We start from the raw sequence: 24,335 nt of genomic DNA on the forward strand, positions 1-24,335 counted from the left end.
ATAAATCTCAACATTCACTTTAACTTTTTTAAAATATACATATACTCTATAAATAGTATTTGAGATGTGAAGGGTAATTTTGTAACATAGAGTATTTTTTGGAAACAAAGGTAAAGTTTAGGGAATTTTTTTTTTATATATATAATTCAACTTTATGTATAGAGGGAGAGAGAAAGAGACAGGTGGGGTGGAGCCGTGGAGAAGGGCATCTCTATGCCATTCTTTTTTCTTTTTTCTTTTTTCCAATTTCTCTCTCTAGGAAAAAAATTTGTTTTCTTTTTAAATATATAATAAAATAGACATTTAATAATTTCTTGATTTGAAGAAAGTTTTTGGATTTTTTTTTTTTGGGGGGTTGACTTAAGAAAATGTCAAAGGCCCAAACCCAAATTGTTAAATAAAGGAAAAGAAAAGAAGAGAGAGAGAGAGAGAGAGAAGAAAAGAAAGAAGTTTGATATTGATAAGTGTGAGGGTCCACACGCTACAATCCAAGCTCGTGATCGTACAGACAAAAAGACTCGTTTTTTAATTTTTTATATCAATTTTTTAAAACTTTCTTTATTATTTGTATTTCGTATTTACATTTATTTTCTACGTTATACTTTATGACAAAATACTTAGGCCTATATTCGACCCGTTTCACTAAATTTTCAAATCATAATTTGTCATTCAGTATGTTTTCCCTTTTTCTTTATTGAAGTATTTTGATTTACTTCTTTCGTGAGTAATAAGAAGTGATGAGCACGTTTTTTAATGTATCTTGAGATATAGCCAAATATTATATTAGTATTTTAATTTTCTTTTTTTTAAAAAAAAAGTTAGTTTAAATGATCAAGAAGTGATTATTTTGAATTGTCGATCTTCGGTTTGACTGACTATGTGAAACTTGTGATAAAAACAGTTAAAAACAAACTTTGAAAATATTTTGATTTGAATGTTTGCTTATTTCATTTTTTAAACTGAGTTATTTTCAAATTTTAAACACGCATTAATGTAAAATAAAAATAAAGATGATGAGATTAAAGTGGTATAAATGTAAAAAATATAGAGATTTAAATAAATATTTTAAAAGTAGAAAGATAGAAAGTAAAAATTAAAAACAGTGAATAATCCTCAAATAAAAAATATATATATAACAAAAAAACATTAAAACTATTTACAAAATATAACATAACTTAACAAATTATCTATAATCGATCGAAATTATTTATAAAATATAGCAACTAAAATTAAAAAATAATTTTACTATTATTATTATTATCTATTACCTATTATTATCATTATTATTGTTATTATTATTATTATGAGAATTTCTAAAAACAAATAAGCGTAGAAGGTGAGTGGAAGTAGTGAAAAGTGGAGCGCCCCTAACAATTTAATTGGAGACAAAAGGTGGTGATTTTATTGGTGGGGTAATGGTTGGTAAAGAATTGGGATTAAACTTTTTCATTTTCTTTTTTTTTTCCTTTTTAGAATCTTTTATATTTTTAAATTTGAAAAACGAAAACATTTATCAATTTAAACTTTGAATTTTTCGTAAGTATATTCATTTATATAATTCAAAACGTTTTATTTGAAAAGAAAAAAATATATATCACATAATACTTATAATTGTATAAATTAAACTATTAAATTTTCACAAGTAAAATAATTTAGACTTTCAATTAGAGTTTTCTTCGAAATTTTGTATGCATATTTACGTTTGAAGAAGACTAGGCACTTGTGAGATTTGTAATACAATGTAATACAATTGGACTACAATGTAAGTGTTAAGTGTTTCTTTTGTTGGTACTAAAAGAAAAAAAAGTATGTTTTGACTTTTTTCTATTTATTATTTTTTAAAAAACATAGGAGTTATGAATGGCTTTCATGGCCATCCCATTGGGTTTCATAATTGATTGAAAACCCAATTATGAGTTTCAAAAATGTGTAGAGATCCTTATTATGATAGACTATGATTTTTCTCACTATTAAAACCTTCCTAAATGAAGGTGATTATTGAGGTAAATTTCAAATTAAACTTATGCATCTAAAGAAATAGTTTAATCATCAACTTTATTTTTGCGACAATTTACTCAATGTCTTATAATTTTGTGGTATTTAGTCGTTACCGTATAAAAATGTTTTTTAATTTTAATGAAATTATGTATATAAATGAATAACTTGATAAAGAAAAAATAACAATACTTAAGGTTAAATAATTAGAATAAATAGTTCGTATTCATTTTTTGTTATACAATACGTGGGATAGGAAAACCAAATCTCTAATTTGTCAAATTATTATTATTGTTTTTTAAAATCAAACACAAAGCTCGACCTTGAGTCAATAGAATTCAATCATATTGTTACTAAATGTCAAGGTTTCCAAAATTTGTTGAATTAATTAAGAAGCCCTTGATATTTTTGTTTTGTCAACCCAAAGTTCAAATCATGTATTTAATTCTGATTTAATACTCTTCACCACAAAAAGTCACTATGAGTGGTAGCCCTCTAGCCCATACATTAAGCAATATATTTGTACGTGAAAATTAATGTTTTCCATAAATACACCAATATATATCGAGGGATATCTATTCAAATTATGATAATGTAAAGTCTAAAAGTATATTATTCACTTTTTATTGGTCCCATAAATAGTTTCCTTATTTTGGAATGTGATGGTTTTCTTATATATATATATATATATATATATATATATATATTCCTCAAGTTTCCTGTTGATCTAAAAGATTAATTTCATAAAAATTTTATTAGTAGCTTTAAGCTTTTAAAATTTTCAAAACTTTAATAATCAGTAATTCACAAACAAATTTATTGTCTATATATTTATAGTTTATTCTTTGAAAATTAGTAATTTGAAAACTATAAAGAATTTTTTTATTTATTTATTTTTAAAAATTTATTGATTATATATTTATTTATTATCGTAATTTGTATATCTTCTACGTAATCATTTGAAATTTATTTGATCTTACAAACAAATTTTTTCTTTATAATTTTTAGTCGTAACATTTGTATTTATTATTATTTCAAAATTAAGTAGACAATAAAGTAACATCTAATATCTCGTATGAATCAATATCATTTTAAAACTAAATGGTTATTAAAAAAACTTAAAATTTTTGTTTTTCTTATATTAATTGAAAAAAGAGGGAGGTTAGTTGTTCATTTTAATTCTTATTATTCCCAACCATTTAATGTTACCAATAATATTTTTTTACCCTTTTTTTGTCCTTAATAATAGTTGGTTCTAATATCCAAAAATCAACAACAATCATAATAGTTTTGACTAAAATAACTAAGGTTTTCTTCACCAAGAGGCAAAGAATGTTGTTTGGATTTATCTTAAAGACCAAATAAATTTACTTTACTTTTCTTTGTTATTATTCTTGAGACTCTTATTGCTTCTACTGACTTTGTGAGTTTAATTTTTTTCTTCCATATTTTTAACCTTTTATTTAGTTGTATGAGTTAATTGTAGCTTTATAAATAGGATGTAATTCACCTTGTTTGAGTTGGTGAAAATTAAATTAACAATCAGTGTAATTAAAAACGTATATTTGAGACCAAACGTTGTAAACTAACTAAAGAGTGAATATATTTATTACAAAGATTAAAATAACTAAGTCCATGAATACTCGTAAATCGGTATCCAACAATAACAATAATGATATTCATAATTTTTATTAAAAATATATCAAAGCATCACTTCTACTTTAATCGATGTAAATTAGTTTTTTTTTCTAAAATGTATCTAACTTTGAGGATTAATACAATAACATAGTTCTTTCCCATTGTGATTAAAAAGTTTACGAGAATAAACCATACCTTGGAAAGATAAGAAACTATATTATTCATTCACAATTTCATTGTCTCGTAAGTCACGCAAATATGAATATAAACACATTTGATATATATGTAGATGGTTGAGAATTATGGATACGTACTTTCAATCAAATGTTTTCATTTTTTAATTATTTGACTTCAAATTCGAGTTGTTTTGATGAACACCACATTAATATATTTATTGAAGCTAAGATTTAAAACAAACAATAAACTTTTAATAGACGATGCATGATGATGGAATAAATAATAAATAAATAAATAAATAGGTATGGTTTCAATCCTATGGAAGGATGATTAGTCGTAGAAATGGAGGCAGGTTTTTATTTATTTATTTACTAACTTATTTATTGGTGTAATGATCTTTTGGTTGATAGGGGAAAGATTCAAAGCATATAATTAAAAGTGTAAAATTAGAGAACCAATTGCTATTTCGTGGTTATTATTATTTTTTATATATATATTTGGACGGTGACGTTTACAATTCTTCTGCTTCAATCCTCTCTTCTTCTTTTTTCTTCTCAAAATATAATTATTTTAACTAAATTCCATCTTCTTTTAAACTTCTAGATTTATTCTCAGGCTCTATATATCTATTCTCGTAGTCCTTCAAATATAACATACTTTTTAAAAAATAACGACACCGTTGTAATTAGTTCGATCATGTTTGAATATCTACTTCGTTTGTACATTATTTCATTTTATGTACTGTATATAAGCTCATTCATATAAATATTCTCAAAACCAAAAAAATGAAACTTTAAATAACCTAACATAAAATTTGTACTTACTAACTCAATGTTAAACATTTTGATTCTAAAAAAACAGTAGAAATTGATACACACTATTTTCTATAAGATCGGATCTTTCATTTTTCATATACTAAGATCGAATACTTTTTAAGTTCAACAAATACAAAATGAGCGATCAAAGTATAAGGACATTCTTTCTTTTCTAACAAAACGTGTTAATACACGAACTAAAGAAAAAAAAGAAGAAAGTTAATATGTATCCATAAAGCTATGCTCGAATTGGAGAATTGATGCTAAAATAAAAATAATATTTATAAAGTATAGATTTTGGTAAAAAAGAAAAAACAGGAGTCGGTTGGGTGCCCTAAGATGCCGGAATCCGCAAATACTGTGTTGGGGCTGACGAGGGGAAGGCGTTGCTTCAAGATTCGGCAAATAGGATTCCTCCACGTGGGTGCCGAGGAGAAGCGAGTAGAAAAGAAATAGATATTTGGTAGTCGAGGGAGCAAGTGGGGGCACCGAAGGTAAAGGGGAAGATGGAGAAGAGAGATCGGAGGGTGGTGGAAGAGGTCAAAGGTTTGACGTAGTGTGAGAAATGGCCAATGGGTGTGGGTGGAGGAATGGAGTGACGGAACACGAGACAATGGGAGGAGTAGTCGGCTTGACAGCTGGCATATATATTTTTCTTTTCGCTTTTTTCATATCACCTCGCGCGTGCCTTTCTCATTTTAAAGCAAAAATAGTAATGAAATAATTTAATATCTCATTTTGAAAAATCGCCCATGTTCGACCGTTGGATTGCATTAACGGCGCTGATCTGTCAGTTGTTTGTTTCTTTGTTTAATTAATACAATTTCTTTCTTTCTTTCTTTCTTTCTTTCTTTCTTTATTTGTTATATTGTTTTACTGAAAAAGAAAAAAGAGGTTTATTGTGTTTTGTACATTTTGTACGTTTTGTACTATTCATTTTATATCTACAAATTTGATTACGTTTTAAATTTTTCAATAATTATATTATTTCAGGCTCTAAACATTTCAAAAACTAAAACCTCTTTTGTTTTTTTTATACCTCAACTTTCTCATTTAGGTTTAACTTTCAAAATTTATCGTGAATGGTTTAGAAAAAAGATGAAATTATTTACAAAACATTGCAAAGTTTTCGATTATAAAGAGTATAGTAATTTTACTATATTTTATAAATAGTTTACTTTTTAGAATTGAGTTTAATTTTAAACATGGGTAAATCGTAGATTGAAAAAAAAAAAGTAAAAAACGGTTGCTATACTAGAAACTATTTTTGTTTTTTTTTTCATTTAATTTCTATGATTTTGTATATTTCAACGTTTTTAATTTAAATTTAATCTTTTCAATTGGTGACTTTTTTTTAATAGTACAATGGATGTTAAAATTAAGCAATGATAAATATAAATGATATAACATTCAATGGAATTGGTAAATGTTTGTGGGAAGAAAAATAACTTTAGAGAGGAAATTAGTTTGATTTTTTTTTTTAGTTTTTGCCTCTTAGATAAATTAAAAGAAATTTTCAGTTTTATAACTATATATATATATAGAGTGTATACATATGTTTAAATTTTTGAACCATATTCATTTTAATTCATTCTCTTTAAAAAGAAAAACCATGCAAAATATTATGACCCATATATTAGTATAAGCAGAACTTAACAGTCATGAGTTTGTGTTATTAATCTCAAAGTTTGAAATTTAATATTATGACCCATATATCGTAAAAAAAAAAAAAATCCGTTTTTCACGTACTTTCATTCAATTCAAAATATTTTTTCATTAAACATCAAACCAATGATCAATGCTTCCAAGAATATATTTCACCAATAATAAGTCGGTACTATCAAGCATAAATCGAGGTTCACCATAGTCCATAACTATGACATTGAAATTTAAAATAATTTACGATGAATAATCTTTAACTTAAAAATAAATTAATTACCCAACACAACATCAAGAGATATCCAAACAAAACAAACTATTAACTTAAAGATGAGCTAAATTACAACATTAGTCTCTAAACTTTCGTCTTTATATGTATTTGTATTTGATTCATGGACTCGTTTCTAGATGTTAACCAAACACCATTTCATTGATTGAAAACCAAATTCTCAAAAATAAATTACAAATTCAAACTATATTTCTACCCAATCTATCAATTCTTCTTTTTAAAAAAAAAAAATAGAAAAAATTAAGAAAAGAAAGTTATGAAATAGTTATAAACCATAAAGGAAGGTGTTGGGTGCACCAAGACGTGCCTGCCACGAGTCTACTTATAGGTATGGGACTCGGCCCAGTTACTCTAATTCCACTCCCCCATTATTTCTTTTTTATTATTATTATTATTTTTCTCTATTTATAATATTATTATTATTATTATTATTTATTTATTTATTTATGTAATGTTGAAAATAATTAAAGCATAAAAATGTGGAGATTTTTTGTTTTAAAAAAGCAAAATTTGCAAACCCATAACTATTTGCCAGTAAGAATGATAAGGGTAGGCACGAAGGCTTTGAACAGTTTCTATTATTATTATTAAAATTTTCCAAAAGTTTATTTAGAGTGACACTAAAATATATTTTATTCTTTGAGTTTAAAATAACCAAAATTTTAATTTCATTATAATAAATAAAATGTAGTTCAATTTCACGTAAATATCCAATCTCAAGAATTGAATTTTACATTATAATTTCACATATTGTGAAACAAATAAAGAATTGGTATTTTTTTTTTTTCTTCAGATTAACTTGCTAAAATCATTATTGTACAATTTTCTTTTTGTTTTTTTTTTGGTTTTGAGGAACTTTTTTTTTTTTTTAAATTATACGTAAATTGTAAATTGTAAATACTAAATTAAAAAATTTTCTTCGAATAATAGGTACTGAATTTATAATTTAGGCAAAATTTCTATACAAAAAATTGGCATATACTTTGGGAAAATCCCGAGAATATTATTGTATTGAACCCATTTCTTTTTATTTGGAATCTCTTTAGGGAATATTAACACAATTTTTTTATTGGAATATTTATTTATTTATTAGATAAAAAAGAAATCCAAAATCTTGAGATTTTTTTTTAAAAAAATATTATTGGTGGGTTCGAAAAAATAGAGATGTTGATCGAACGAAGTAATGCACTGAGAATGTGATGATCTGATATTTGAGATTATCCTTTTTTTTTTCTTTTTATATTTTGTTCACGTTTTTAAAGTACTATTTTCATTCTTTCTATTTTCACTTCACTTTTACATCTCAATTAATTAGTATTTAATTTTAGTCCTTCTATTTTCACTGCATTTTACGAATACTCTCAAACCCATTTATATTTTACTAAGAGTATGATGTATTATGATGTATTATATAGTAAGTAGTTTGATAATACGTAACATTGCTCTGTCTATCTTATTATAGAATTTAAAATTTTAACGAATTTCAAAAGATTAAATGTAAATATTAGACAGAGGAATGTAAGGTGAGAAAATTAGTAAAAATCAAACTTACTTTAAGAAGAAAGAAAGTGAATAGAAGTATTAGAGAAAAATCTACGATCATAATCGTTATTTGAACCAAAGTTAAAATAGATCATTTTGATTTAATTGAATAATTCAACGTGCATTTTTGTTGTATTGTTATTTCAATATAAAAAATTTGATCATTGTTTTGTAGGTTAATAATATATATACGGAGAAATTTGATGAACTCCAGGCATCTTAATATATTTTAATCAATTAAAATTAAAAAATAAATAAATGAAAAATTACAGTTATTTAAAAGAAAAACGAACTTTTTAAGTTGAGTAATCGTTATCACGCTTCTTTCTTTGATATTTACATGCATTATGAAAGGTCAATGTTAAATGATAATGAAAAAGAATGACAAGATTTTTGGTGGGTCGATTTTTTCTTCTTATTATTCCTTTTTGTCAAGTGATATTGAGGTTGGTCACAAATAACAATACTACATCAAGTCTTCGATTATAACTTCCGTCCTCTTTAACTATGCCATCAATTTCAAACCGAAAGACAATTTGTTAAAGATCATTAATTATTTTGAAAGAATGTACGTACGATCATTCTAAATTGCATTTTGTGTATCTTATCTATTGTGAGCATCATATATAAACGATGAAGTGACATGTTCAATAAATAGTAGCATATATTGATTGATATGGTAAGATGTGAGCATCAAAATTGAATACAGTATGAACAAAAGCAGAGTGATTCGATTCAGAAAAGAGATGATATATATTTGTACGTTTTTTTTTTTCTAAAGAAAAGATATGGAGCCCACAAGTAAGGTAGTGCTCTTTAGGTTGGAAATATTTTCCATTATCTTTGAGAAGGTTTGTTTTTGGATTAGTCCATGAATGCACATGATGATCTTTTTGTAGTTGTGGTTTTAGGGAGAGAAGTGGTGAATTGGACCATTCCCTCTCTCTCTCTCTCTCTCTCTCTCTCAATAGGGTGTGGAGATTGGGATTGTGGGTTTGGCACAAACACATTCCAAGTGATGGAACCATTTTATCAAACCACCAAAAAAAAAATTAATAGAAAAAAGAAAACTCACCTTTTTCTCAAAATAAGAATAGGTATTTTTATTTACAAATTTTTAAATTCGAATCGTTGTACTTTTTAATGAATTTTAAATTAGTCTATATCGTTAAATTATGATTAATTTTGTCTTAAAAAATAAACATTGTGTGTTTTCTCCGTTACAATAAAATACTAACTTCAAACAAGCTAACTGTAACGAATAGTTATAGAAGCCATGAGTTTAATAAAGTGAACTTATTTCAGTAGTATGATATTAACATGATTTTTCATTATTGAACCGTGAAGTTTGATCCTCCGTCGTCACAACTGTGGTATTCAAAATAAAGAACTTCAAAGGACTAAAATGAATTAAAGAAAAACAACCATAACTCTTAACATAACTTTTTATACATAATTCAAAAAATTGCATCAAATGTTCCTGGCAGACGAACTTCAAACACAAATATAGTAATCAAGCAAAAGAACTCTATACCTCAAACATGAAAATATGAAATCTCCAGAAATATAAACTTCATACATTCTATCTCAACTCAACGTTTCAAATAGCACGAACCTCAACCATCGACAGACAAGAGAGAAGAGAAGGAGAAGGAGTAAGAGGTTTGGTTTGATCATAATGGTCACAATCAGAAGTCAGTCACACATCAAAGTTTGTGTGTGTGTCTATATATATATATATATATATATATATATATATATATATATATATATATATATTTATTTATTTATTTATTAAGAAAAAAGAAAAAAAATTGAAGTGAACCAAAATGGGAGAAAAGGAGTAAATATTATAGTTGCAATTTAGACCTTCAATTGTGGCATATTTTATTTTCCATGATTGGAGATTGAGATGAAGGAGGGCCTCCTAAGTTTCAAATCCTCTTTACTTTTTCTCCATTAACCCAAAAAACAAAACACAGTAACTCACAACAATGTCTTGTCCAATGTTTTCCCATTCTTTTATATTTCCAAAATATATATTATATTATTTATCTCTTCACTTTATTCAACCATCTAATCATCTCCACCTTTTTCTTCATCTATACTTTCTTTTCTTTTCCATTCAATTTCATCTCTTTATTTCTCATTTTGTATAGAAAAATACTTTGTGTCCCATTAGATTGTCTAGTTATGAGTTAACACGTGACAATTTCTTTTTTAGTCGAGGGTATGATGCATAGAAATTGATGCATCTTATATGTAAACTTAACAAAGAGCTTACGTTTTGTTTGATCTTGAATTCATACAACTATTTGTTAATCCAAAGTTCACTGCATATTGAATCGAATTTCTTATTTCGGATTAGGAATGCTAATGTTATATTTCTCTGGACTTAAACTGAGTACATAGTAGCATTAATTACACATTGGGAAAACATATCAAAATACAATTGTATGTTAACATTTCTTAATTCTCATGATAGTTTGACATCTCACCATTGTTTTTTCTTTTCTGATGATGTGAGAATTGGTTTTGAAAGCTCTTACTTTAAAGAAAAAAAAAAGTTAGTTATTAATTGGTGATGTGACAATGTTTTAATATATAGGCTACATCACAGTTTCACACTCTTTGTTGTCCTATAGATTTTTCATGATGTCTTATCTCCTATTATTTCATTTTCCACACCTTTTTATCTCCATAAATAAATGAAAGGAAAACGACAATAGTGTTTGGAATTGACATGTAATTCAGCCCTCCCTTTGAGTTCATTAATAATTTAATATGTTTATTATCTGTTAAGGAGCCGTTTTGGCCTAAGGGTTATCAATGACCCGACCCTTGTTTGGGGAAGGGTTATCATAACCCTTATTCTCTCTCTCTTCTTCTTAAACCTTTTTCAATTCCCCAAACCTAATATCTGTAATTCACCTATAAAACTACATTTTTAAATTCTTCCCCCAAACACATCCTATTATAAAATTACCCTTTAAAACTCTCCCAAACACGTTATGATAAAACTAAGGTTATCATAACACTAACCCTCCATAACTCAACCCTTCCCCCAAACGACCCCTAAATGTGTTCTTTAAAAACAAACTTGACTTGAAGTCATTAGTAATTAGTAATTGTGCTGCTCACAAAAATGTGAAACTTTTTCCTTTAGAAGAAGATATTTATACCCTTCCTTGGTGAATTTGGTTTTAATTATTTTTTCAAAATACTCCTATTTTGATGTCCGACAAAAATATGACATAAAGAATGGCAATAAGTTGTTCTACGATGTTCATGAACTAACGACATTTGAATTTAACACAAATATACATATAGCAAAGTTCGAAAAACTAAAAAGAGCTCTAAACAAAAATTTTCATCACAACAAATTATTAAAACTATTTAAAAAATATTTTGATGAATTTTACTATCTTTTCTAAATATGCTATTTTCGAAATGTTCCTATCTTTTTTAGGAAAAAATTGTGTTTAATCTTTTTTTTTTTAAAAAAAGGAAGGAAATGCATATGCTGAGTAGAAAAAGTACTAATTTACCAACTTTTTCTTGAAACATACCTCAAGCACAACAAATAAATTAAATGTTACGAAAATACTCATGTTCAGTCACACATACGAGGAACAAAAATATCAAACAATCGGTAAATTGGAATATCACCATCTCAATATTGATGATCCCATCATCACCTCACAATTACCAAAGATCAATGGTTTTTCTCCTCTTCATCAACTTCACGATATTGGATGTATATTTACACATTCTATGTGTAAAGCAAACGAGTGAAGGCTGAATAAAATAAATATTATGACCATACGAAAGAAATTGTACTAGAGCACAACTCAACTAATAAAGAGTTGTCGTATATTGCCTACAAAAAAGATATATATCATCGACCAAAATTTTGTCTATCTTTCCCCTCCATATTCGGTAGCTTCGATCTAATAACCATAGTGTATAAGAAGAAGTGTAAAATGAGGGGCAGACAATAGAGCAAAGAGGATTGAACACAGAGAAAATTATTGACAATTTGACATGATGCCACTAGATTATCGTTGTCAAAACCCCACACAGGGCAAAACCGAAAAGAAAAAAAAAATCATTTACAACTTACAAGTACAACCACCATGGGAGATAATTGAGTTCCCTTCCCTAAAGTTACCTGTCTCACAAACCAACGTAGGAATTGATTCTTAATAATGAAACTTACAACTCAACAGCACAGTTGTACAACCTATAGAATAAATCCCGTTCAAGTAAGATCGTTAATAATGAAACTATCACCTTACTCCTAACTTAAGAAAAATGTATTCGGAGTTAGATGTTTTTCCAAAAGAATATAATAATGAACAGTAAAACCGGAGGATGAAAAACAAACAACTATTGCCTCAACTTTTCTGTCTATCAGCTGTGGACAAATTTCCAACTCTCTACCAGACTGCCAACGAATTCAGACAGTATTAGGACATGCAGATTATAGAGAGTTCAACGGATGCTAAAGTATGAGACTTACAAGGTCATAGCTCGAAGTTAAGACTGCATCAACTTGAGCTTGGCCACAGGGAACTAAGTCGTGCTGCAAGTTTTGCACTCTTGTAATCTTCTCTAAGCTGGATAAACCTGATTTCAGAAAAGCAAGTTCATATCATCACAAAGAACAAGAAACCAGAAATAGCACCAAGTACTAAAAGTTAACAGAAACCATGATTAGATCTCACACTCGCGGTTATTTCTAGTGTTTTCTTTTTCTTTACAAGAAACCAATGTTGAACATATTTAATAGTAATTTTGAAATAGTTAATGTTGAACATCAACACATATTTAATAGTAATTTTGAAATAGTTAATGTTGAACATGTTTAATAGTAATTTTGAAATAGTTAGAATCACTTGCTATGTTCAAAATTACTCCAAAACTCTTTTCGGTCAGATTCAATTCATGTCTAATTTTACACTTTAGGATGTGATTTTCATAAATCAAAATGGACTCTGAATAATGCAAAGAATGATTTTGAACCAGACAAGTGATTAAAGATGTATTCATGTTGTGAATGTTGAAACCTATATTTAGGATTTAAAGGGATAATGCAAACGGGATGAGGCCTGGGGATACCAAGGGAAACGTGATAAAATGTGTATTTCCAGTTCAAGAAGATGGAGAAAGGAGTTTCACACAATATGAATTCTATGAAGAGACAAGTGAGATATGGTGAAATTATCAACGAATTTTCAACAAATCTACTCTACAACAGTAGCTCAGTGAGATCTTAACAAATTACCTCTGTGCATCTTTCCGAATACTTGGAGTGCCCTCAAATAGAGTTGAGAGACTTTCAGGAGCAACAATAAAGACATTGGCCATGCTGGAGAAAAAGAACATCGAACAAGAGGTTAGCCACTAAAAAAGAATGGATGATCTTAATCTCAGACATGGGAAAAATCCTACTTACATGCCCAGTAACTCAAAATTTTCATCAACAGAAGGAGCATTAAAACTGCGGACAAATTCTCCATACTCTGTAATGTCACGCTTCAGACGTAGGCCTCCGCTGCAATCAAGATAAGCACAAGCATAGATGAATTCAGTGAAACATAAGCCCTTTACATCAGAACAAAGACAAGGTAAAGGATTTTGCTATGGAGGAGCAAAGCATAGCTCAAGCGGCAATACAAACATTTTGTTTAAATGTTTTGGTACAAAATTATATTATATCATGTCCCTCGTTTGGGAACCAAACATCTCATTAACAGATCGACATAGCCTAAGAAGCACAAATACGAATACAAGACACAACTATAATAACTAAAGTGTCTGTACTTATGTTAGTGCATAACCATACATTATGACTTTCTCATCATTCACTTGACAAACAAGCATTAATGATCTATGACATCTGCCAATATTCTGTTCACCAATAGGCAAATCCAAACATCACCCAGCAAAGGAATTCAGTAATAAGATATACAAAGTAATAATCAAGATGGGTAGAGTACTTTTCACATGGTAAACACTAGAAGATAGGCAATTACCTAGGATTAAAAGTGAATTTCTGCCAGTGGTTGAGGAGGCCTTTGTGCAACCGATTTCCCTGCAATGAAAAATTTCTCATTATTATTCTCATTCAACATTTGCTGTAAAGCAATGGTAGAAGTTCATCCAGATACACAATCCTTCAATAGGATACAGAAAATATTACATTAACAAGCATTGATGTGAAAAAGGAGCATCGGGATACAATTTATCCATGCACATTGACTAGAAACCACAAGATTCTATCTGATACAATTATTCTCAAAAAATTAATGTAATTATTAAACTGCCAATTCACCCAAAAGCTTAAGCTGGTAGTTGAAGGCAAATTTAATTATATATCACCAACACTCCCCCTCACTTGTGGGCTTGAAATACCCAAAAGCTTAAGCTGGTAGTTGAAGACAAATTTAATTATATATCACCAACACTCCCCCTCACTTGTGGGCTTGAAATACCCAAAAGCTTAAACTAGTGGTTCAAGGCAAATTTAATTATATATCACCAACATAATTTTTCTCTAACTTTGTCAGTTGATAGAGTTTGAATATTAGATTGTAACTGAAACTGTTAAAAGCGGTAAAAGAAAATAGATACCGAGTTACGTGAAAACTTGAGTACTGGGAGAAAAACCACAATCTGACTTTCTTATTATTATTTCTTACGAACAAAAGATACAAAGGGAAAGAATAAATAGATAACAAGCTTATGATAAAAGAGAAAAAAAAATTAGGGTAAATCTTTCCATGGGCGAAAGCCATTAATTCTAACAAAAACAACACCATATGGTAAACCTGAGAAGTTCCAGAATCATACCAGCTCAGTTAAGAAAGCTTGCTTGTTAAGACCTTCAAGGGCAGTAAATGCAGACTCAAGCACGCGAGAAAGGTAAGCCACAACTCTATCAAAGAAAAGAAGGCACATTCATTAATATTTTAAATAACAAACTGTGACGAATTGGTTTTCCATTCATCCATGAGTTTATGAATAAAGTTAGAAAGAAAAACAATAATTTCACAACTTTTTGGCTACAACTTCCTCCCATGTTAGCATTATAAATTCAACATATCTATTCAATATAATTTTTTCTTCTACGTCAAACCATTTAACAGTTCAGTTAAGTTTGATGTACCTCGTGCAAGCATTTGTTGGCCGATGATCAGGAGCAATTCCGTCATCAGGAGATCGATAATCTGTAGCCTTTTGTTCAGCAGAAAGCAATCGCTCAACCTACATACATATTGATAATGCATAACATCATAAGAAATTATGACGCAATAGCATCTTGAATAAATTAAACATATATTAAGCAAGCAGATGGATCGGGAATAAAATTCCAATCAAAGACAGATTGGAAAAGAAGTAGCACATCAAATGAGAGGGTGTATCGACTTACACGCCTACTAATACATTATTTTGACCGATAACTTTCTCGGCCTTTGGGCTAAGATCAAGAGTGTAATCCATTATTTTGACTGGAATCACAGACAAGGCAATAACTGACCTCAGCCATTACAGTTTCAATGCACTGTTGTAGTCCCTTATATGCTGAAGCCTCCGCACTAGACATAGCTGTTGACATCTCTTCGCATGAAGCAGCATGGGCACCATCCACAGGAAGCAACAGCCGGGAAATTGAGTTTGCAAAGTACTACAAAAGAAAGTTCAAATCATTTCTGTGTATTAAGGAGCCGGTCTCAAATGGCTAAATAAGAGAGCATCAACGTACTTGTTGGACTATTGCAACACTACTACCACAACGCTGTACAGCAACCATGAAAGATCTGAAACTACTTTCACCAGCTGCTGCTGCTGCTTCTGCCTGCATACAGGATTTAAGACAGTTTCCATTGTCACTTTTGAGTAAACTAAGGCAGTAAATTTTACCAAAAAAGAAAAAACTATGATAATTCTGAGACAATAAGAAGAGTTGTGGTCGGAAAATTACTGCTGAAGCAGCTGCAGCAGCCACTCTTCTACTAACACTCGTACCCAGCACAAACCTTTCCCTCAAAGCAGCTGCTTCAGTCAAACTATCCCTAGCCCGTTCAAGCCCATCCGTAATATACTGACTGACCTGCAAGTAGGAAAGAATAAAAATGAACCCCAAGTACATACAAAACCCTAAAGAAAAAGATGAAAGCTTGCAACAGAATTTATCACTTACTTCATCAAGCAGACAAGTAAATACAGATCTCACATTGGCCGCCAGAGTAGCAGGCTGCAGGGGAACATATAAATCTTAACAAATGAAAGGAAAAGGTTCAAAATCCATGCAATCAACGTTATCCATTGTAGACACTATCTATCTCCATGTTACTGAAATCTAAGACAAAACTTTATGAAGTCTAAATACCTAGCATTGGACGAATATGTATACAACAAATTAGAAAGATTAATTACGTTTCAATTTAAGAGGTCTTATAAAAAATTGTCTCAACTTGCCAAACTTTTTTAACATTTATTATATTGGATAAGACCTAATCTGAATATAAGTTAATTGAAGGCATAAAGACACTGGATTCAAACATTTCATAACTCTCTGAAATGATAATAGATGTGATTGATGGAACAAATATTACTTGAGATGAGAACAAAGTGCATCTTGAAACTGCTTCCTCATTCCATCTCACAAACTCTGTAACAACAGTAACAGAAATTTGCTGAGGTGAAGTTGATATTGAAGCTCCTTTTGAACGTCCTATAGTACCAGATGACTCAGGAACTTGCTGATTCTCTGCACGTAACTCCTCCATCTGCATATCATACATATTTAGTCCCTGATAACAACATGAAATGATAACTCAAGTCCAAAAAGAGCATCTGTAGTCAACCTTAGCCTGATACAGCTGTCTGAGAGATGCCTGTTCATGCTCCGGATACTCTTCCTTGTGAGCAGAAAACAAAGACTCTGTGAGGCCTGAACCAACCGTTTAAACTTTATTTCAGCACAGCAAAATAAAATATTGGATGAAGCTACTAAATTGGTAGGAAACTAGACAAATAATTGAATGAGGCTGGCATTAAGTAAACAAGCGATAGAATTAGGGGAAAATGTCATCCAAAATACACTCTTTTCTACCAAAAAGAAAAGAAAAAGAAAAACACGCTTAATTTTGATCAGATAGATGACAACCTCAGCCCGATATAACTACGACACATCCAAATCACCAACTAGTGGCCCAACTACATATTAATAGCCTTTGTTATCTTTCCATTAGCATAGAGCAACAATCTCTTTGAGTTAAAATCCTGTAATCCAAAGCTAAGAAGTACGCCTATGTTCAGTTATGTAGGTCACAGGCTGTTCCCAGCTGCAAGTTTGTGAATCCTATCAGCCACATCAACCCAAGTACTATGGAACTAATTTTTTGTAATAAGCACTTACTTCTATGGATAACGAAGTCAAAATCCAAAGACATCCTATAAAGACCTCATTTCTTTGCCCAATTCAAACACGCAGAATTCACAGGCTTTCCAATCTAAGCTTCACAAATTAGACTTTAAAAAAAAAACTTCACAAATTAGATGCATTAACACTATGAGACAACCCTCCTAAAAAAGGACTGCATATTTGCAATTTAAAAATGGGCTTACTGAGTCGTGGATGCACTCCTAAAAAACACCCAAAATTTCTTTCATGAAATTTAGAAATTGGTCATGAATCCTTCTACGTTGAGAAAAAAAAGTTCATTATTTCTCAAAAAAAAACTACAAATATGGTTAATGTGCTTCAAATATATTAATCATCGGCCATTAGATATAAAATACAATTTTCAGAATGAGTGATAAACACCAAATTCACGAATATATTAAAAAAAGAAAGTTCAAAATATTAGTCATTACCTTCAACGTCCAAATCACCACACCCAACAGCTCTTAGGTCTCTAGCAAGCTCTTGCGTCTTCTCATATGCCACAGCCAGCATTCTAAGGTACTGAAGATACATACTCAAAACAATTACAGAATGATCCTTCTAGAAGATCAATTGGAAGCATAAATTTCAAGGTTCTAGTAGATCCACCCACTAATAAAAGCCCGCCTTCTTCCATTGGAGGAAGATTCACAAGGGATGGCTTCACCAATAACTTGTCTAACAGAGCTGTGACCCGTTGCTCCAATACACGCTGTAGTTACACATCATAAAATCAGATTAATTACGAATACATACCTCCTTCCTACTTAAAAGATAAACTTCGAACAAAGCAATTGAGAGATTTGATGTTGTAACATGCCTGGACTAAGATTGACATAACATCATTCGGAGAAGGAAATACTGCCATTATTGTTGCAGCTTCTTTTCTTACAGTATCTGCAGAATATACAAGCAAGATATAACAAATTCATAGACTAAAAGCCCAAATGAGTGAGCCTTTCGACTTTTTTACCTGTAATTTCTTTGTACAAGGAAGATAGCCCACGAGAAACATTGCTCGGAGTGGCCTGCAAACCCTGCTCACCAAGGACCAATCTGGTGTCCGCATTCATAATTTCAACATCAATAAACATGGGACGTGTCGCCACATAATGTTGCATGGCACTAGTACCTCTGTTAAACTGCATGAAAAATTTCAGTGGTCAAAATTTTCAGGAAAAAAAGGGTCCTGGTTCTTAGATGACCTAACATGTTACCCCGCAATTTCCTCAATACTTCCAACATTATCATTGCGTGATCTAATTTCTTCAACTTAAAGAGTTTTTATGATGCCTTCATGCATTAGCAACGAGGATAGTGTAAGCAGAAAACTGATAGATTAAAATGAGCGTAAAATATCTGCTGCTATCAATTTGGAAATTAAGGTTAAGAATGGTAATAACAAATTAAGATGCAACCTAATAAGTGATTAACAAGCAATGGTCACTATTATAAACATAGTTAGGAGGAGCAAAAATACAAAAAAACAAAACAAAAAGTACAGAGCATGAAAGTGGGACAGTGTGAAGAATTCAGTAAAGAGACCAAAATGATAGTTGGTTGGATACATAAGAATAGATACAAAAATTACCTGTGAAAGAATTTTAGCACATTCAGCCATAGTAGACAATTCTCTTCTTTGTGATGCTGCATCAAAACGAGACAGCAATCTATTTTCCAGTTCTGCAAAGAAAGAAAAGGAAAAAAAGAAGGGTGGTAAAACACAATAAGTTAATAGCCATTGGTCATAACATAAGATATAAGTAAAGAATGGCACCAAGCGATTGATTTTTGGGAAAATCCATCATAAAAATCATGAAACATGTACCACATGAAACTCGATATGAAGAAACAAATGGTCAATAATTTCAACTTCACTTCTCATTTATTTTCCCTTCTTTTCTCTCTCTCTCTAAAAACATTATAGCGATCACAATTCATTAAAACTACTAGATACCACAAAGCTGCCGTACCATTACAGTAGTCCTGAAGGTTAGCAACTGCAACTTCTAAACCCCTGCTGGCAGTTGCATTTCCTACAATTGATGGAACAGATATCCCTTGCCGTCCAATATCTTCCTCAGCAAATGACCCTAAAAACAAATAACATGAAACAAGCACATAAAGTTGAATGCAACAGAACCATGAAATTGATTTCATAAATAAGAGGATTTGAGAACAATTACACATCCAAAATAATAAACCTCAAAAGGTTTCATAAATTACGGAGTTGTCAAATGAATAGTGAATATTTTGCTTCCTTCTGTTCTTGAGTATATAGGGGTAGGAATACAAAGCACCATGAAAATAGACACTAGATTTTTAGGGGACTTTCCTTATGTCCAAATGATTTGATTGACACACAAGTTTCTACGTCCTTTTTTTAAAAAGAAACATATATCAAAGGAAACATCTATCTATAAAAGATATATATTTGAGAATAGGAAAACCATTACTTTCGTGCTGGTCAAAATCAGAAGTCCTTTAAGAGCTTGGATTTGAAAAAAGAAGAACAACAACAACAAAAGGAAAGGAAAGCAGAAAGAACAAAAGGCATGTAGTTTCCACAAGAACTAGCAGAAAGCCCACGATCAAAACAGTAATATAGCAATAGCATTATTTGTGGATTTAACTGAAACATGGTTTAATTATTAACCCAAGCATTAATGGTGATGGCTTACGCAATTTTTGTGCAATTGAGGCCGCCTCTGCAACACGACTATCATCAGAGAATAATGGTGAAAGCTCCATTAAGTCACCGGGGCTGCCATTGAATTCCATCAAGTACTGCATTGATTGATTATAAGGATATTTTTCATTTCATTATAATTAACATTAAAATGGAAAGGGGAAAAAACTAATGCAGATAAACACAGACCCAAAAAAAGTCTAAAAGTAGAAAATATATTAATATTGGTGGCAGCGGCAGAAATTCAATCAAGCAGTTTCCTTGGCCCTTTATAGTACCTTTATCAACTCTATTGTTTGACTAGCAGTTTCCCTTTGAGCATCTGCACTCTGACAAGAGACAACCAAGAAAATTAAAAGCCTTAGTCCCAGTTCCATATTGATGGCACTATTAAGATTTCAGGAATCAATGATTCAATATAATTTAAATGTCATTGAGCACACAAAAATTACTTGCAGATGATCTCCTATTTTTGCAGCAGTCTGTCCAACGCTTGAAATGCGTGAATCTAGCCTTGCAAAACTGTCGAATAGGCCATCTACACCTTTTTCCAACTGCCAATAATGATGTATGTTTAATAGGTTAAACAATAAGATTCTATCAGTTCCAAAATATAAAAACGAAGATTTACAAGCTCTCTCTCCTTAAGGAGTCAAAATCATTAGTAAAGGAAAGAATGTAACATATTATAATCATTTTAATCAACAATCCATGATTTGTTCTGAGGTTCTATGAAACCTTAACAGGTTAATCAATTAATTTTTTTTACATTAGTAACTCACCAAAGGATTTACAACCAACGAGAACTAAGGAAATAGAAATAAAAGTAGAAATTGAGGTTGCTATCAAATATGCATGACACTCAAAATTTTAGATGGTTGTGCATTTAGGATTTCTATCTGTCACCTAAAAATAATATGATATAGTCACCAAACCTCAGCAAGTGTCTTGCGATGCTTGGAATCTTGGGCAGCAACATCTTTCTTGAGATTGAAAAGTTTACCATCGATCTTCAACCAAAATGAAGAGGGAAAGTTAAAGCCTTCATGTTGAGTTATGATGTTCTAGAATTCTTATGGCCTTCAGTCAAACATCATACCTGTTTCCGAAGATCGACCAACTCTTGGCTGGAATCCTTGAACAGGGCTAAGAGCTTGTCAACTTCTGGAAACAAAGGAGTTGGTAGCCCTTGGGAGAATTTAATGGTATCCGATGCTCCTCGTACATGCCCATTAGGGAAAGCATCACTGCTAATGTTGTGTCCTTCTATTGAATCAATTTCTTCCTCTTGAAATGATGGAAGGAGCTCATTCACCAAATTTCCAAACAGCGCATCAAAGGAAAAATCACCCTACAAAACCAACATATAATTAAAGCACCTTCCAAAATCAGATGAAGATTGATGTTATGGCTATCACAAGTGGTAGAATAGTTGATTTGGTTACTTCAAAAGAGAGCATGGCCAAAATGATGGATTGAGAACATTGTCTTTACCTTAAAATCATCAACGTCCAAAATGAGGGGAAGTGAGCTAACAGATGGATTTTTTGAATGCATGCCTTTCTTGGACCCATCTCTAGCCTCTTTCATCTAGTTTGCAGAGAATAAATGGAGAACAAAAATAACTGTATTATTCTATCAATATGCCATTGAAGCTTGGCTGATATTAGTTGAATATAATTTGAGTTTCCATTAAATGAACAAGACTACAGTCAAAACTAACAAGAAGCTGACCTTTCAACAAATAGGGAGAAAGTATACAGATCCAGCTCCTTTCAATCAATGTTCAAACTCGTAAGCTGCAGTTCTAAAATAAAAGAATACGAGTTAGCCATGAGGAAATTAGTAGATCTACTTAAACCTAGTGTTGAGTACACTTATCGTATCAATCACGACCAACGCAATTTCACAACCACCAAAACCTCTGGAACAGAATAACTCATATACATATAAACATGGTTTTCATTTTCAGAATAGAAAAAAAGAATCAGAGGAACATGTTTAGTAGCAAAATCAAGCCATAGTATTTCAAACACAGCCATAAGAAAATACCAAATGTGCAGTTTTAGTTACTCAGACACTGATTTCCATATAAACCACGTTTCATCAGAAACTGTAATGAATAAACCTTGCTAGTCCCACTCAGTTCAAAGCCTCCTAATTGAGATCGGGTTCAGTCGAATAAGCAAAAAACAACCGAACATTGAATGAAAATGAATCAATCCTTTTAGATACATATTGGTATCACAACCACGAAAATAATCATTGGTTCTTTCGCGGAGTGAATTGAAACTTCAATCCCACCAAATCCAAAAAGATAAACCCTCCCGTTTAAACAAAACAACATACTAAAACGCCAAGATCGACATTAATTTAAACAAACAAGAAAACACAACCCAGAGGAACCTATGCACCAAACAACATAAGAACGTCCAAAGAAAAAGAAAATAAAATAAAAAGCCACTCACACAACAGACAACATTCATCAATTGCTTCAACTTAAAATAGTTCACAATTTTATTAAAAACCCGCGAAGATCTCTGCTTTCCCTGAAATGGGTTCTTTTCTTTAAGGTCAATCATTCCAATTTGCGTTCATATTTTTAGCCTAAATGTCTAAATGTGACATACCCAATTCAGAGTATTAAATCATTAAGTACCAGATTCGGATGGGACTAATAACTTGCTATAGCAAGCAAAACCAACATTTCCAATGATCAAAATGCAACAAAGTCTCATCTTAAAAATTGGCTACGACCCAAAAGCAGAACTGTATCTCTCGTGATCGAAAGTAACTTTACTACCCAAAAAAACATAGCTACCTTTAGCAATGAAACCAACCCATCATTGGGTCTGCAATTCATGTTTCAAACATCCATAAAAGATAAAATTAAAAAGGAAATTTTAGGTGATGAGGAACTAGAACAGAATTAGCTTGGCAAAGAAAGAAAGCTGGTGACAACAAGGAGAAGAGAGCAGCAGAATAAAATTGATCTAATCTAAGAAAGAGAAAGGGAAATCAAAGGCGGGAGTAATTGCATAGTAATCGAAGGGGGAATTGAAATGCATACCTCTCAAATAGATACAGTGAAGGAGAAGAGAGCTGTTGGTTCTTTGTTGAATGAATTTTGTGATTTGGTTTGGGTTTGGTTTGAGAGAAGAAACAGACTTTTCTATATTTTCCAACGAAAACTACAATGTTAAGAACCAAACCATGTGAAATTACAATTTCATCCTTTTGCCCTCTCTTAAAACTCCACTAAATATTGAAGATCTCCGAGTGATGGCTTTCGAGGGAGTGGGGCAGGAGAGAGGCCGCGGGGTTGGGTCTCGCGCGGTGTGTGAGGAAGAAGAGTAAATTTCTTTTTGTCTTTTTAGGAAATTTTAGGGAAAATTCCAATTTAAACCTTATGTCGACTCAAAATTAATACTTTCACGATTGTATTAACTTAAATCGTCCGATTATATGAGAGCGGAAGATTAAGCAAAGATTAAAAAATAATAATAAACTCTTACTTTTATATTTTATTTCAATACACTCATAAAAATTGAAAACCTATCTACTAAAGTTTAGTATTATTAATTTAGAGTTCAATTGATATTTGCTCTTTTATCATAATTTATATATATAAGTATATAACTTCTCTTTCTTTCCTTTTCCCTCTCCCAATCAAAATTTTCAAAATAACACTTCTTTGGTAAATTTTTATAAATATAACAAACTATTTTTAAATATTTACGGCGCATCTAAGCCATTTTTCAAATATTTCAAATTTTATTTTTCTTTTCATTTCGATTTTTTCTATTATTTTTATTCTTATTCTTTTTTTTTTTTTTAACTTCCTTTAGATTGGTGTAATCAAATCTGATTTTCTATCGTCTTTCTTCTTTCTCTCTTTTTTTAAGAGCCATTTATTTCCATTGTTTTCTTCTTAATTATGTTCCATCATCTTTCTTTTTTTAGAGTAGCCAAATTTAAAATAAAATATCGTATATAAAGAATCTTGAAAAAAATTGATTTAGATCAAAATAACCGAATCTAAACGAACAAATATAAATAACCGCGTATCAAATCTAA

The 24,335-nt window shown here is 30.6% G+C and overlaps 1 protein-coding gene across 2 annotated transcripts; it reads right to left on the reverse strand.

The window, feature by feature from the left end:
• Positions 1–12,143: 12,143 nt before the first annotated feature.
• On the reverse strand, positions 12,144–23,490 carry LOC103483244 (exocyst complex component SEC10b). 2 transcript variants are annotated; one of them, XM_008439767.3, is made up of 27 exons: positions 23,329–23,490; positions 21,993–22,057; positions 21,753–21,848; positions 21,358–21,609; positions 21,194–21,268; positions 20,711–20,812; positions 20,537–20,587; positions 20,251–20,356; positions 19,543–19,662; positions 19,161–19,252; positions 18,543–18,711; positions 18,390–18,466; positions 18,183–18,281; positions 18,001–18,091; positions 16,989–17,074; positions 16,737–16,910; positions 16,322–16,375; positions 16,103–16,231; positions 15,884–15,976; positions 15,659–15,805; positions 15,287–15,384; positions 14,971–15,055; positions 14,154–14,212; positions 13,574–13,672; positions 13,403–13,486; positions 12,638–12,744; positions 12,144–12,562 (listed from the first exon to the last, which is right to left on the reverse strand). In XM_008439767.3, the coding sequence occupies exons 3-26, from the start codon at positions 21,846–21,848 to the stop codon at positions 12,666–12,668; spliced, it is 2,517 nt and encodes an 838-aa protein (XP_008437989.1). In that variant the 5' UTR covers positions 21,993–22,057; positions 23,329–23,490; the 3' UTR covers positions 12,144–12,562; positions 12,638–12,665. The 2 variants fall into 2 exon arrangements, with proteins under 2 accessions (XP_008437989.1, XP_008437987.1); XM_008439765.3 differs by having other exon boundaries at positions 21,993–22,065.
• Positions 23,491–24,335: the final 845 nt, after the last annotated feature.

Source organism: Cucumis melo, chromosome 6, assembly GCF_025177605.1.
Source record: "Cucumis melo cultivar AY chromosome 6, USDA_Cmelo_AY_1.0, whole genome shotgun sequence".
Lineage (NCBI taxonomy): Eukaryota > Viridiplantae > Streptophyta > Magnoliopsida > Cucurbitales > Cucurbitaceae > Cucumis > Cucumis melo.